We start from the raw sequence: 15,852 nt of genomic DNA, 5'->3' as shown, positions 1-15,852 counted from the left end.
TATTAATATATATTTATTATATTAATGAAATATTATTGTCCCGTGGAAATGATCGGTTTTTTTTAATTTGCGATGTTACCCTTGGTCGACTTCAATATTTATACAGAATTATTCATTATTTGAACAAAAAGATTAAAAATGAATCTTTAATTTAAAGAAAAACAACAACAACATTTACCAACACAATACAACCTTCATGACCAAGGTCAAGTTGTCCCCTTTCCTTAGGGTAACTCTTTCTCGAAGCATTGACATTGACCCAAGCATTAGGTCAACAGCTCTGCCACCGGCACACCAATGGAGTAAACTTGGCCGCACGCATTAGATATTCTCTAATTTGGATTATGTTTTTTTTTGCGTCCACGTAAACTTTTAATACAGTAATACCCTATATCTGTCGCTACAAACCCATCATGTTTCATCATGTTAGGAGGTCTGTACCCATTTGGCCAAACAGATCTAGATCAAAACTTCCATGGTAAAGTTTAGTGCCAGCGATACTGGTTTTATTATTGAGAATGTATTGCAGTTTTTTAATTGGGATGCCACGGTGCCAAGATTTAATGGGAACACAGTTGGAGCGAGTGTCCGATCATCCTGGTGATCTATAATGACGAGCGGACAGCTGCTAGCTCTGACATCAACTCCCATGTCGGCCACTGAAACACATGCTCTCTCTAATCGCGTGATTAGTTACAGAACTTGACAACATTCCATGTCTCCCTCTCTTTCTTCTTCTCAAACTTTTTGGTTAAACCTTTGATTTTCACTGGACTGCAGAAAAAGCAGGAATTATCGATGCATAGTCAGGATATTAGTTTAATCAAAAGGATTGGTTGGTTTAAAATGATGAGAATTGGCCAACATACAATTATCTTTTTGATATTCCCAGATAATATATACAGTATATGGACAAAAGTATGGGGACACCTGACCATTACACCAACCGGGATTTTGATGCCATCAAGTTCTAAATACATAGACATTAATATGAAGTTGGTCCCCCCCTTTGGGGCTATAGCAGCTTCCACTCTTCCAGGAAGGCTTTCCACAAGATTTTGGGAAGTTTCTAGGGAAATTTTTGCCCATTCATCCACTAGAGCGTTTGTGAGGTCAGGTGCTGGTGTTGGACGAGACGCCCGGCCCCGCAATCTCTGTTCCAATATCCCAAAGGTGTTCGATGGGGTTGAGGTCGGGGCTCTGTGCGGCCGCTCAAGTTCTTTCACCCCAACCTCATCCAACCATGTCTTTATAGAGCTTGCTTTATGGTCCTGCCGTCCAGGCTCATTGAGTTGACCTTGTGAACGCACCAATACATTCCTTTGCTATTCTTTATAGTAGAATTTACGAGATACAGTTTTAAATTGTGTTACTTCATCCCACAAAATCACTGGTTAATCAACATTTTCCATTATTATTGTTAAAGATTATACTATTAGTACATTAAGAATTTCATTGCCTGTGCCGTAAAGAGATCCTCTCACTGTAGTGTCCGAGGAGGAAGTGGCATCAACACGTCACATGACTTCCTACAATGGCAGCTTCTAACTCTACAATGAAATGATGTTTATTATAAAAACAAGAGCCTAAAAAGATAAGTTTCTGCACTGATCTAAAGTCTATAAATCTCTACACCAAATAATATGGGAAAGACGATGATAATTACTTCTCTACAGGATTATTCCTCCGAACACTAAGCCTGGGCCCCTTCGCCTCCGTCTACCTGTTAGTTCATCTTTAATATTCATGCATTAGTCTGGCATCTCTTCCAAATGGAGATTAATTCTCTTACTGTATTTGCCTTCTACTAATGCCTTTGGGGATTGAATTCTATTAATAAGCCACCATTTTTTTCGTAGAGAACAGTATCTTCGCCCTCCCCCATTTTTTAAGATATGAACTTTTATGCTTCTACCATCTCAGTCTTTGCCTATTTTTTTTGTACTTCTTTGAATGCATTAATGTTTTCTAAAGGTTTTGTCCGCGTGGACTATTCATCAAAGTCAGGAAAGCGTGAGAGAAGATACCCGTGGCAATTTCTCATTGTGTTCCCAAGGGTCTGGGGAGAGGACGTCACTAAAACCCATCTCACTCGTCATATGGCCGTGGAGGCCATCGCACGTGCCAAGCATTGGTTAAATATACTTATATTTTCCTACGTGAATGAAAAAAAAAGAGGGTCCTGACGCCAACAGGTCTTGCATCGGTAGTCCTGTCACTCAGGGAAATGTGGATTTCCAGAGTAGTCGCTGCAGTGCTCAGCCAACATGCATCTGAGAGTCCCAACCTAAAAAGTGTGAATACTTAACCATTTGATGTACCGGCAACAAGAAATAGGTAGGGAACTGTAGAAATATCTAGTCCATTAAGAATATTTTGCCCTGCATCCGCAATGTGGATTCCTGAGCACAAAGGGTTAATATAAAAAATAACCCCAATTATATTTTTTAAACGGTGAGTTATATTGGACAAAGTTTTCTGTAAAAAAACAAAAAAAAAAAAACTTTTATTGTTCAGGGTTTGGATTTTTCAGCCATGAAATTGCTTTCGGGATGATTTAAGGGGCGCCTGATGGCGTCGCGCAGCGATTTATCTCTCCGCTTATTGGGATAAATAATATCAGTTTGTTTAGTGATTGGTTTCTTCTGAAGCCGTCCGGCAGCCGGGTAATCACCGTACCTGGGGACTCTCTAAACGAGCTGCCCCTGAGACCCTCGACATATTAACCCTTTAATTACCTTTTATGACTCGCCAAATGTGTTAGCCAAATGGCTCTAATCCCGGCCCTCTGGGAAACCTAGACTTGTCATTATTTAAAGAGGCACTTAAGGGGGTCACCTGCATTCAAGCAGGGATATCAACCATAACATACTGGGGGCAAAAGCACTAACTGGTAGTCTTATATATGATCGCAGAGGGGGGAGAATAGGAGGGAGTCAGATCCAGACTGTGATCGAGATCCAGAATCCAGATTTACTCTGGTTTACCGAAGAGAGGAATTTGAGTGTCTTCTTGCAATGCGTCAATGAAAAAATATTTTTGTTTTAAACTAACATGTGACAAGCAGCCCATTCGGCCTTATCTACTAAACCACGTGATAAGTGAAGCTCAACAGAACAATTCTTCCAGCTACGAAAATGGGTGGGGAACTTGCGGGAAAATGATGTATGAGTTACAGGCTGTGCAACGTTACAGCTTATGACATCATAAGTCACCTGGTATTACAGCCGTCTAGTCTGCCTGTTTCTCCTGCAGTAAAGACTCAAATCAGTCGTTGGTCTCATCTTAGATTCAGGAGCCGCATCCCTACCCCATGCATGTTTAAATCTCCTCACTGTATTACCTTCTACCACTTCTGCTGGGAGGCTCTTCCACGTATCTAACACCCTCTCAGTAAAGTCAAACCTTCCTTCCATTCCATCTCAGCCTCTGATCCTCTAGTTTTAGATTACGGCTTCTTCTTATAACATTTCCCCTCTTTTACAATAAAAACTCCCCTCCTGTCTTTTGTTTAACCCCTTGTGTATTTAAATGTCTCTGTCTGTGTTACGACGGGATCTCTGAATACCATCGGGTTAATGGAGAAAACTCGGCTCGAGGATTTCTGAAGATTCTCATTAAACACTTGCTCTGTGATACAGACGCCTCAGTCTGCACTCGGTACGATGTGTCTTTCTCTTTACGCAGATACATACGAAGCCCGTCGTATAAACCTTCTTTGTTTGGATGTAACGTTCAGCAGGCAGCAGGTATCGCCGGCAGCTAGAGAGTGTAGAGAAGGGATTTCTCTTTGTTTATTCCTCTCTCTCTCTCTCTATCTCGCTCTCTCTATCTCGCTCTCTCTATCTCGCTCTCTCTCTAAATGTCTTATATAGAAGGAAAATAAGACTTGTCTGCACATGCAACGTGATGCTGGATTTAATGGCCAGCAGTCCTACTCCACCTCCCAACCCAACTCCCCCCCAACCACCAGTGGCGGATTACTCGCTGAACGCCCAGCACCGCGGCCAGAGGACAGCTCCTGCTATCTTGCCATTGATCTGAATTGTGAGAGCCAGACAAAAGCTTCGGGAGCAGAGAAGGTCGGAAGGAGCTCCTCGTAACCTCCTGCGGTCTCCAGCCTTTTCATGGTCACCTCCTCCTCTGATCTCTGACCTCCATGGGGACTTGAACAAGAGGACACATGCGAGAGCTTTTATGGAGGTTGTCACTCTAGCAGTTGTTGCTGCTGACAACTCTGTTCCTCCGGCTCTTGCGTGAGGTTGGGGAGTAGGGAAGGGAACGATTAACAGTTTGTTTCCATTGACTCTCCCGACTCTACAGGAAAAAAGGGAGAAGGTCCCTATTCTTTAGCATTGGTTTCAGCTTCCGTTGTGTGGCATCGAGGATCAGAGTTGCACCTGGATGTGAACGTTGAGATGTCTTTTCCATGAAGGGAAGGGATCCGCTCGGGGATGTTTTGATGTTTCAAGGGGTTATTTGTCCTTCTATGGTGAGATCTCCTCTCTAAAAGGAGAGGACGCTGAGGTTGCTAGTAACTTTTTAGAGTTCATAGAGAAAGGAGACAAAAGACTCCAAGATGCCAGTAAGGAGAGGGCATGTGGCCCCCCAGAACACTTATCTGGACACCATCATCCGGAAGTTTGAAGGGCAAAGTAAGTACTAACGACCCGAATACGTTACTACTGATTGAGATACTGAATGGTTAATCAACAAGTAATTATTAGCAACATTTAGCAAACACAGGCTTGCAATCGCTGGAAAGGACAGATCGGCACTACACTGAGAGGGTGGTACATAAGCGGAACAGCCTCCCAGCAGAAGTGGTAGAGGGTAATGCAGTGAGGGTTTTAAACATGCATTGGATAGACATACGGCTCCTGAATCTAAGACGGGACCAACGACTGATTATGGTTTGAGTCTTTACAGCAGGAAAAATGGCTAGACGGGGGCCGAATGGGGGCCGATCTGCCTGCAAATTCTATGTTTCTTCTTAGGAACCAAAGGTTTAAACAGTGATGCATAGTTTACTTTTATGCACTCCAACTCCCAGTATCATTTTGGCTGTCTCAGGTTACCGAGGCTTCGTATTCTTTTAATCCACGTCCTGGATCTTCAGCCAAATACCTCCTCCCCTGATACATTGTGACAGCTGTGATCTACTACACAAACTTCTTCTGTTGACTTCAACAACAACTCTCATGCTGCTCACGCAAAACATTATCTATGGCTTAATCTTTTAATATATTTCCCCAGATCAAAGTATCCCGACATCAGATACCAACCAGACTTTGCCGATGTGCGTTTTGAGTCCTATGGAGACAGGGGCTTGGGGGATGGGGTGTGAACCACCTCTGCTGGGTCTCAGTGGATTAAGAATGAAAATACATTTTCGCAATGAGCAGATTTCCTTATTATGCCTGTTGACAGATTCTAAACAATGCAAGCGAAGAACAGAGCGGCGGCGGTGTCGCTATTTAAATCTAATTCGGGGGCTTTCTCATTGAAATGGGACCGTTATCTGAGACCGACAGGGAGACAAGTACTTAGAGAGTGTTCTGAACTCAGTTAGACAGACGGAGAGGGCTATGGTGTAAGCGTGCGTTGTGTCTATAACGTGTGAGTTTTGTCCTGTGCAGGGCCACACCTAGTGTTCTAGACCCCTAGGTGGACTGTGTTGCCCCTCATGCACCAACAAAGGCTACAGCCCCCAGCAATGCCCTCTTGCCACCACCACCTAAGTGACATAGGAAACCGCCTATGGTCTGCCCCGGCTAGGTGTACAATGCCCAATGGGGTAAAGTTAATGAATGAGCTCTTAGTGTTTCTTTTGTTCATCGTGTGGGGGCACCAATAGTCATTCTAGTTGCTGTGGAGATACTCATTCATCATTAGGCAATTTGTGGCCCCCAGAGCCATTCATCTTAACCCTTAACTTCCATCATTGGTTTTCCTGCTCTGGCAGACGCCAGGAAGCAGGTATTTTGGTTTAATTGTACTGGAGACATAGATTTTCAAGAGAAAATTAAATGAAGGTGAGCCCTAAAAAGAAGCCAGATTGCATCCATGCTTCTATTTGGGACCCTCCAGACCTGCTTGATGAAGCCCCTTTTCGGTGAAAATAAAACATGTCTGGATTCAGAGTTGGTAACGATCTGACAACACAAAGTGTAAATTTCACCCAAAATAAAAAGCCAGGGATGTGTTGACCTACTAGCGACCCCCTGGTGGGGCAAAAGTCCTACCCCCCCCCTTTTCTGCATAAAACTATATAAGAACTAGCGAGAGAAGGTGGGAATATAGTAACAACCCTCGAATAAATCTCGAGGAATATGTGCTAATAAATTCATTTTAGCGATTGAAGAGAGTAAGCTGTTGAGGATATTTGCAGAATAATAAAAATAAATTGGTTACATTTGCTGCATTTTAGATTAGATTTTAATATGTTTTTTGAACGGACGGCACTTTACTGGGTTATGATTAGAGATGATTAGAAAGCAACTTGCGTAGGAAAAAAAAAAAGCATTTAAGAACCAACAAGATAAAAAAAAAAAAAACTAAAATGGGAAACGGTCCTCCAAAGCCTATAATCTGTATAATACAGCACGGAGCTCACAATATAGTGTTTTAATAACAGACTCATCTCTTGAGCTTTAATGCCTAGCGGCCTAATGAAATACTCAGCACCTGAAAGCTTAGAAGCGGTTTCCTGAAAGCATTAAGAAATTAATACACGGAAAACAACCACCCCCATTTTTATTATGTTTTTTTTATTTTGAATTTTAATCTTTCTTTTTAACGTTTTTTTTAAAAGGTTTTTAGCCGGGGATATTTATCGTTCGGTACAGAATGTTATGTTGCAAAAACTGTCTACGATGTAACCCTTCGCTGATCTTAAAACCGAAAGCAGACACGCTCTTCTTGAGTATTTCATGCTTTTAGTTTGCCCGGGTGATGGGGCCATCGCGTCTTCTTGCTGTCCCTTTAAACTGTCTCTGGATGAGCTCACATGATATTATTTATTATTAAAATGTTTCCAGGTTCTACACTCAATCATATGAAACTATGTGACAGGGATATCAGATTACATTAATATAGAGAGACGTCACGTTCCCCCGGATCTTGTATGAACCCAATTGTAGCCGAATTGTAGACTCAGAGCTTGAAGGACATATTCTGTCTGGCTGATTATCATGGCCCTTCGGTGGTCACCTCGATATACATCTGAATTTACTGACGTCACACAACTCACTGCAGAAGACAACACTCAGGAAACAGAGGCCTACACAACGTTGAAGTAGACCTCAGATTGGGATGTTTACTTCAATATCCATTTTTTTTTGTTAAATATACTATTTATGGGGTATACAACTCCTTAACAACATCTCATTTCCAAACTTGAGTCTCCAGTTGAGTTAAGGAGAAATATTTCGAACACATTATTTCATGAAGCATTATGAAGGCCGGTGGTGGGTCTTCTTCTGCATGGAATTCCCATAGGTTGGCCCTACGATGTACTGTATAGGTGATGCTGTACGTTACAATGTTTCAGCTCACAGAAACTCATCTACAAACTACGACTCTGTAGAATTAAAGGCATTAGAAGATGAATCTCCTCTCCAGGAACCCGGCAGAGAACTTCATATTCCCACCTCACCAGTAATTCAACAGCGTCAGCTTCTGTCTGGGAGCCAAAGTCTGAAACCAGGAGACTTTATGATCTTTTATTAAATTTTATAGCGAGAAACTAAAATATAAATGCGTGATCGAAATGAAATTTTTCTATCCTAGAGAATTTCTATAACTGCTGAAAGAACTCAGACATATTGTAAATAGAATTTATTTAACGGTGTGAACATTAACTTAATAAACTCGTAATCATATGGCCCATTAGGGAAAAAAAATATAAAATGCAGTCATATTAGCTAAAAAAAAAAAATGCAAAAATTCTCCAGTTTCAGCCGGTTACGATTCTTTTTCTCCTCTGCCAATCACAACGTCCTATTTTTCTAATAAGCTTTGGCTTATTGTGTTTCAAACCGGTAACAATGTTTCATACACAGCGCTTAATTGATACCGCTGAGAAATCCCGGCTCCATTCATCTCAATATGACAGATATCAAAGCTACGCGCTCAGTAACGCCAGGGACGTCGTCAAGGTAGATGGCCTACTTTATGGGAATTCTATCGACGAGGACCACCCTAGAGGTTATCAGGATACAAACCTATATAGCAACATACGCCTTCGAAATTTCCCAAATACGAGTTTTTTTCTCTCGATATGTGATTAAGGTGAAATGGGCGACTAGACGGGCCGAACGGGGCCAATCTTCTATGTTTCTATGTAATTCTTGGCTTTTGTCACTTTATGTTCCTTAGCTGCTGATCCCCATCTACACCGGGACCATTACACCCGTATATATAGTGTATTAAAAAGAAAAGTAACTCAATAAAGAGCGACGGCCATTCAATATACTTCATTCCATTGATTTCTGCCTGACATAAGATTACCCATTAAGACGGCGGAGCCCTCGGTTGGTACGGCCAAGACAGAAAAATGTTCTTAATATATCTAAAATTATTCCCCAAAGAGGGGAGATTTTAGTTCAATAAGTTTAAAAGCCAGAAACCCGGCACTTTAACTGCCCGTGGCACTCAACTACGCGACACCATCGTAGATTTGGCCGTCCAGTTTGTCCGTCCTTTTAATTCTTTTAACCTCAAACCTCACATGGTCCTCGGTCTTCTGCCCAAAGGCTGTTCCGCCTATCTACCACCCAAATCCAAGCTTTTCTCCGACCCTCCATTACTTTATTTGACCCCTTTTGGTATTTAAAGATTTTTTATTAGATTTCTGGTCTCTGGTATTCTGGAAAAAAACACGAGATGATAAGAAATGGAAATCTATTTAAAAGGGGGCAGGTTCGGGGGAATCCGCCGCTGGGATTACGAGTCCGTCTGTTCGATGCCCATTGGCCGCGATGGACTCGCCCCCCTCGGCGACATTGCATCCAGGGCTGATTTAGCCGGCCGGGTATCTGTTTGTAATTTGATCTTTTGAATGGGAAGTTAAATCCTCTGAGCCGCCCCTCCTGTTCCAGGCTGTGCTGGTTTAGAAATTGCCGGGATTTACGCGGCTTAATAAATGGGTAGAAACGAGGTAAATTTTGTTAAAAAAGATCTTACCGGGTTCATAGTAAACAATCTGAACCGGTAAATGGACACATTTTCAGCCCGTTTCTCCTGCTGTAAAGACTTAATCAGTCGTTGGTTTCGTATTAGATCCAGGAGCCGTATGTCTATCCCATGCATGTTTAATACCCTCACTGTATTACCCTCTGCCACTTCTACTGGGAGGCTGCTCCACTTATCTATTGCCCCAGTAAACTGAGCTGCACTATAGAATCCTGAGACACCTCAATTGGTGAATTAAAACACTTCAAGCAATGTAGGCTTTATGTTGTAATTGAATTTAGTACACATTATTACCCCAAGCAATGACATTTTTATATTGGCGATTCCACTGAATAAAACATGGACGATATACTTCTTTGGCACTCAAAGGGTTAAGGGTGCAAACACCTCGAGTGCTTTGGAATGAGGCGAGAAAGCGTGTGTTTGTTTCCTTGACTCCTCTGCCTTCTGTCTTCTAGTCTCTTCCCTTTTCTTCACATTAAAAAAACATAAAAAGCGTTCATACAAATAAAATTTAAATAAGAAATATACAGGCAGCTGGCACAGATGCTCTCCGTGTGAGCGCGCGGGGATCTGTGTTATAAATAACTCCGAAAAAAGTGTTTTCTATGTAGATTTGGTAACAGGTTTCTCTTCCTTAGCGATCCAACGACCGATTGCAAAATTCTTTCAGGTTTCTTGAAATGCCAAAATAATACGGGAAAAACTGACATATATGTGATGCCCTTCCAAATGTACCATCAAATTACTTTTATCCAATCCGGCGTGAGATAATGGGCGTATAAGCAAGGGGAAAAGGTATGTTTAATGTAAATATAACAGCAGGGAAGCTGCCGTACCTACTAAGAGATAGAACCCATCATTTCATGAAGTTGCCCTAGAAAAAAGCATAAGGGGAAAGTCAGGGGGAGGGCTTGCACACTCTGGCCCAGGGGCAAGTAAATCCAAGTGGCCCTATCGGCACATTGCCCCCCCCCAACATCGGCACTGGCACACATATGTACACACACTTACACAATCATGCTAACACACATATTCCATACTCACGCTTAAACACATACTTATACCACCATACACTTACTCATACCCACTAACACCACTTATACTCATGCTAACTCATCCTACCTCTCACACCACATTCACATACACACTCAAGCGCACACACTTACACATTCATGCTCATATACATATTCATGTTAACACACATATACATACATTCTCATTCTAACATAAATACATTCATACATCTCCCTCACCCTCTCACTCACTCCCTCTCACACCCCCTTACTTTACTGGCAGCTTTCTTTCTGGCTATTTGCCCCCCAGACCAGCTGCCCCCGGGGCAAGTTGACCTATTCTTTCCCTGACTCTAGTCAATGACTCTGTACACCCTACGGTAAAGAAGGTAATTCCTTAGTTTAAAATGTTTTCTCAAACCTTAGGGTTGTTGTCTAGAGAATGTGGTGTGATGAGTTAGTGTTGAGATGAAATAGAAGCCATATGCATTTGTCTACCCACAAAGAGTTGAAAGAGTTGAACTCTTTGGAATTGGCAGTGAAGTTGGGCCTCGTTTGAGACAAAAAAGTCCTCCAACATTAACTTAATTCCTTGAGTAGGGGCAAGGTGACCCAGATGACGTCAAACATTCAATCATTCATTTGGACTGAGCAACATGACTTCAAAGTCATCTGCTGACTCCAGCCACCCCAACTGACCAACACAAGTCCGGCTCAAAAAAAGAAAATAAAGAGTTGTCGTAGGCAATTCAACTCGCCAGAAGAATCATAACGTCAACCCAACATCATAAGACTTAGCCATTAATGGATTTATGAGCTGCTGTTGAAAATGGTATCATGAGTTGGTCGGTTGAGTTACCGTTGACTTCAGTAAATAGGCTGGTCTGTTTCTCTCACAGAAGCTACTACGCTCTACAAACATTTATTGTAATAAATCAATTTGCCGTCGAAAATGATACCTGGATGTAATTTCAAAACAAACAGAATGTCAGAAATTATAGATTAGCGCATTTGACTTACTAACAGTTCAATTATTGTAACATCTGTGTCCCTTTGATGTACCTCCCGAGATATTTATGGTACGAAGGTTTTCAGAGTCTACAGTTGCGCTGTCAGCAGCCGCCCCGAAATGAAATTAATTGCCCCCGAGTGAAACCAGGCTTTTTTTATTTCCAAAACAGAATTTTATAGAACGTTCAAAAAATGATATGGAATTTACGAGGTTCTGTGTTAGAAATTCCGACCCTATTTCTGTTGTGTTAGCGATTAATTGGACCGATCTGGAAATGTGAAGACCCTGGGCCCTCATCGCCAGATAAAATCAGGTGGCTGAGTTGCCATTAAACAAATTCAGCAGTTCGGGGACCTTGATAAATGACTCTCCCGGGAGAAGGTACAAGCACAGGTGACAGCCGTTAATATATGCTGCTTTCAGTTGTCCATTTAATTATATCCAGCAGCGAAGGTAACAGATGGCTGGCCGCACACGTTCAGAGATCCTGGCAGGATCAGGCTCGATGTTTCACCCGGCAAAAGATGATATGCCTTGTCAGCTGTGTTTGTATTTTTGTACATTTACCTCTCAGACACCTGTTGCAGAGAATTAACCCCTTTTGAGGCTTTCGGAGAGCATAAGACATGCCAGACATCAGATGTTTCATCCGTGGATTGTGGGGATCAATGGACTATATAGTATAACCTATACTGTTATAGGATCAGACAGTCTCTGCATCCGCAGCCTCCCCCCAACATCAAAGGACATTTTGTCTGGCTGAGAATTATGAGATTTAGAGCAACCCCTAAGACTAATGTCATACATCAGGGCTCTCGGCCGAGCAAGAGAGCACCTAATAGCTAATAGACAACAATAAAGAATGTGGCGCCTGGTGGGTACCTTGTAGATTAGGATCAGCCTCTCTCCTAGGCGTAGACCTCTCTATATGTTGATACTTGAGGAGGTGTTACGAGTGCCGAGAGCTGCTGGGTGGTCAGTACAAGTGAGACAATTATGTGCTTATAATGTAGCCACTTAAAATATCTCACAGTCCTGACCCTCTATCAATATGTCGTCAGTTATCTCCATGGCCCTGGAGTATTTTCCATATAAATTATATATATAGCTGCGCAGCTTTCTGTATCGTGGGACCGGCGGCCGCGGCATTTAAGTTTATAGGCGCAGCCCGTTCCCAAGGTGGCATAAATTAACTAAAAAATGAGTTGTTTAATAATGTTCTTAAATGTACGTCTAACACCTAAACAAAGATGGTGACTGCAACAAGAGATGAGATCAAAATATGTGTGTTTTTTGAGTTGGTTAATGTTGTATGGTGGTCTGGAGCAACCCGCGCTTAGACCTGAATCATGAACAGAATAAGTCCTAATCTATGGTGTCCACCATGTTTTCATCTTATTCTCATAAATTTTCAGACGTTTTAGTATTAATATCTGGGATACTGAGATAACTGAAACTTTATTCTGTAGAATATTCTGGAATTGAGGTCTTTGAGACCTGTGCCCATAATCACTTTACGTATATATTAGAACACGGTATTTGTTTCACTTGATCTTGGATGGTCCATCGGTGGCCCATAGGCTGAGAAACACGTCGACAGGAATTCCAAATGTAAAGATTCACAGAGGGCAGATAATGGTGACTGTACTGGATTTTCATGAGAATATTCACTTTTTTCCCCTTTGTTTGCTTTTATAAGGAAAAAGTCCATTATTGCAACAATGTTCTCATTACCGCTTGGCAAGTCCCGAGTGGCCGTCCAGAAATATTATGGTCATCGGGATTGTTAGCTCGCTTATGTTTTATTAAGGCATTTGCTCTGCCAGAATGCTTTTATAATAATGCCAGCAGCTATTAATGTGAAACGCAAACAAACACAATTACATTTCTATAAAAGGATAGCGGCACAAACATCGAGTCGCGATTAAAGTCTAGAATTGCATCATTAAAGGCTTGCATTGGCTGTGCCCACAGACCGCTACTTGGATTAATATGTTTCCAGTAGCTTGAAACCAAGTAGGAGACACTTAAAGACCACAGAGGTCTCATCGGAGGAGATATAGACTATAATTCTTTTCTCTGTCCTGTCTTCTCTTTGGATACCTGCTGTCAGTTCCCAAGTAGTTTTGCGTTCTTTCGAGAACTTAAAATGTATCTTGTTTACATTAGAGGGTCTCTTCTGTGTGACAGTTCCATGAATCCACAGCTGATGTAAATAAGGACAGCTCCCCAGATGATTCCAAGAAGAGCATTGCTAGTATCACGCGTCCGATACATTATGAGATGAGGAACCATTTTTAATCCCTCCAAGAGTTCCTACACTCCATCCATCTCTCGCTCTCTTGCTGTAGATATTCTTGTATAGTCACATCTCAGGCTGTCTCGTTGCGTAAGCAGAATTACGAATGACTGTTTTCTTTCCCCGCAGGCCGCAAGTTCCTCATTGCCAATGCTCAGATGGACAACTGCGCCATCATTTATTGCAATGACGGGTTCTGTGACATGTTCGGGTATTCCAGGGTGGAGGTCATGCAGAGACCATGCACCTGCGACTTCCTCACCGGTCCAGAAACCACGCACAATAGTATCACCCAACTTACCCAAGCCCTGCTGGGGTCCGAGGAACGTAAGCTGGAGATCCTCTACTACAGGAAGGAAGGTAAGACATTCGCATCCCTTCGTTTCTACAAATCATAAGGAGTAGGCTTGTCGCGTTCCATGCGTGTTACCTTCTAATCAGCTAGCTTGGCGACTAGGTATTCCTGTTGGGTCCTGGGTCATTTGGTGGTCGGGGGTCCCTGTAGTCCAGCAGCACTCAACCTTATTCTCTGGGCAACTGGGGAATTATTACTTTAGAAGGTTTCCGTCCTTCTGTTTGACTGTGGAAATATACATCTTGTGCTAAAGAGGAATTAACCCGTTTGTAATTGAGGACTAGAGCCATACTTTACAGTAATTGAATTTGTTGCAGGCACATCTGGCATGGAAAGGTTTAATTAATCTCATGGGCTTTCGAGTAGATGAAAACTTAACCTCTTTTAAAATGCAGTAAAGCTGTGCGGATAATGTATCATTTTCCATCTATATATCGCGACCTGCAAAGCCCGAGCGCCTTGTTATCACCTAAATAAATACACCCCATGCTCGTGTCGCGCTTAGCCTGGAATCACCGGGTTCCGTCGTGCCCACGCATGATATTTGAAGGTCGTTGGAGCCCATACCAAGGTCGTCCTTGCTTTTAACACAGTTCCCGTGAGACGGCCTTCCCAGAATGCTCTGTGGGACATTAGGAATGTGGTAATGGGCTCTATGCATGTCGCCAAGTGACAGGTGCGAAGAGAAGAACCCCCAATAACCAAAGCTTGTGCATGCGCAAAGCTTTTTATTACTTAATGCCACTTTACGCGATCTTTCTTCTCGTTCTGGGGAATGGTGCAAAAGCTGGTAAAACCGAATACATCTAAGTAATAGCAGTCATATTTAGAAAAAAATATAAAAGAGAGATGTTAATGAGTTATTCGAGACAATAGAGCTTTCCGTTCCAGGTTTATTTCTGTCTGGTTTTGGGCCAGCAGAAGCCGTGTTTGCGCAAGGAGCGTGTGTGTTTATATGGATCTATGCGGAATATTGTTTGCTCATGAAGAAAGTGTATCCGTTTCATTTGTTACATTGTATAAAATCTGTTTCAAGCACAAGCAATGAGGAAGGTGTAACTTGGAAGGGACTGAGGATGTCCTTAGCGGTTGGCTGGGAGGAGGATATCTTCTCTGGTGGACCAAGACAGAAGCTGTAACGGTGGCCCTGTCCTCTCTAATCACAGCCATTTTAAAGGAAGATAACCAAGATGTTCATTATTCCAAGGTTGTGAAATCCCTTAGTGGACCAACATGTTGACAAAAGGTTTGAGGACCTTTTCTGAAGAGGTCCTTCATATGAAGAATGAGCCTTCGTTGCCTTCAAGCTGTATAGAGTTCTATAACTAATGTTAAGACATAAAAACAAGGTACAAACATACACACACACTCTGATACACATACACGCACACACACATACACACACAGATACACATACACGCACACACACATACACACACAGATACACATACACGCACACACACATACACACACAGATACACACACGCGCACACACACAGATACACATACACGCACACACACATACACACACAGATACACACACGCGCACACACACAGATAAACATACAAGCACACACACATATACACACACTTACATATACACCTACACACAGATACACACATTCATACACATAACGCTTACAGAAGTTTGTAGATAATTAGCATATAATAATTGCCTCGGTTGCAGGAAGCTTTTAGCTGATACTGCTCCATCATTCTCTCTCCCCCGGAACACGTCTCATAACAAATGCATAGAGAACATCGCACTTCTTTTGTTTGCCTTTGAATTCCCATTCCCAGTCAGACAGACGGGGCTTACTTTGCCACCATTAAAGTAACGATATAGTCGGAACTGCCAAAACCTTACACTCGCACTCGAAGGAAAAAATAGCACTTTGTAGAACTCCATCTCTTTCTGCGGAGTGTTACATTTTCACGAGGCGGAATTCTATAGACAGTATATACCAATGACAGA

At 42.2% G+C, this 15,852-nt stretch overlaps 1 protein-coding gene across 1 annotated transcript in view; it reads left to right on the top strand.

Moving 5' to 3' along the window:
• Positions 1 to 4,003: 4,003 nt before the first annotated feature.
• Positions 4,004 to 15,852, top strand: part of KCNH6 (potassium voltage-gated channel subfamily H member 6) — a 36,862-nt gene continuing 25,013 nt past the window's right edge. The window contains exons 1-2 of the mRNA XM_053453372.1: positions 4,004 to 4,655; positions 13,652 to 13,882. Of these exons, the coding sequence (XP_053309347.1) occupies positions 4,580 to 4,655; positions 13,652 to 13,882 (307 nt within the window). The 5' untranslated portion in view covers positions 4,004 to 4,579. The remainder of the gene's footprint in view (positions 4,656 to 13,651; positions 13,883 to 15,852) is intronic.

The sequence above is a fragment of the Spea bombifrons genome, chromosome 13 (genome assembly GCF_027358695.1).
Source record: "Spea bombifrons isolate aSpeBom1 chromosome 13, aSpeBom1.2.pri, whole genome shotgun sequence".
Classification (NCBI taxonomy): Eukaryota; Metazoa; Chordata; class Amphibia; order Anura; family Pelobatidae; genus Spea; species Spea bombifrons.
The sequence above is the reverse complement of the archived record's forward strand: the minus strand, read 5'-3'. Positions and strand labels throughout refer to the sequence as shown.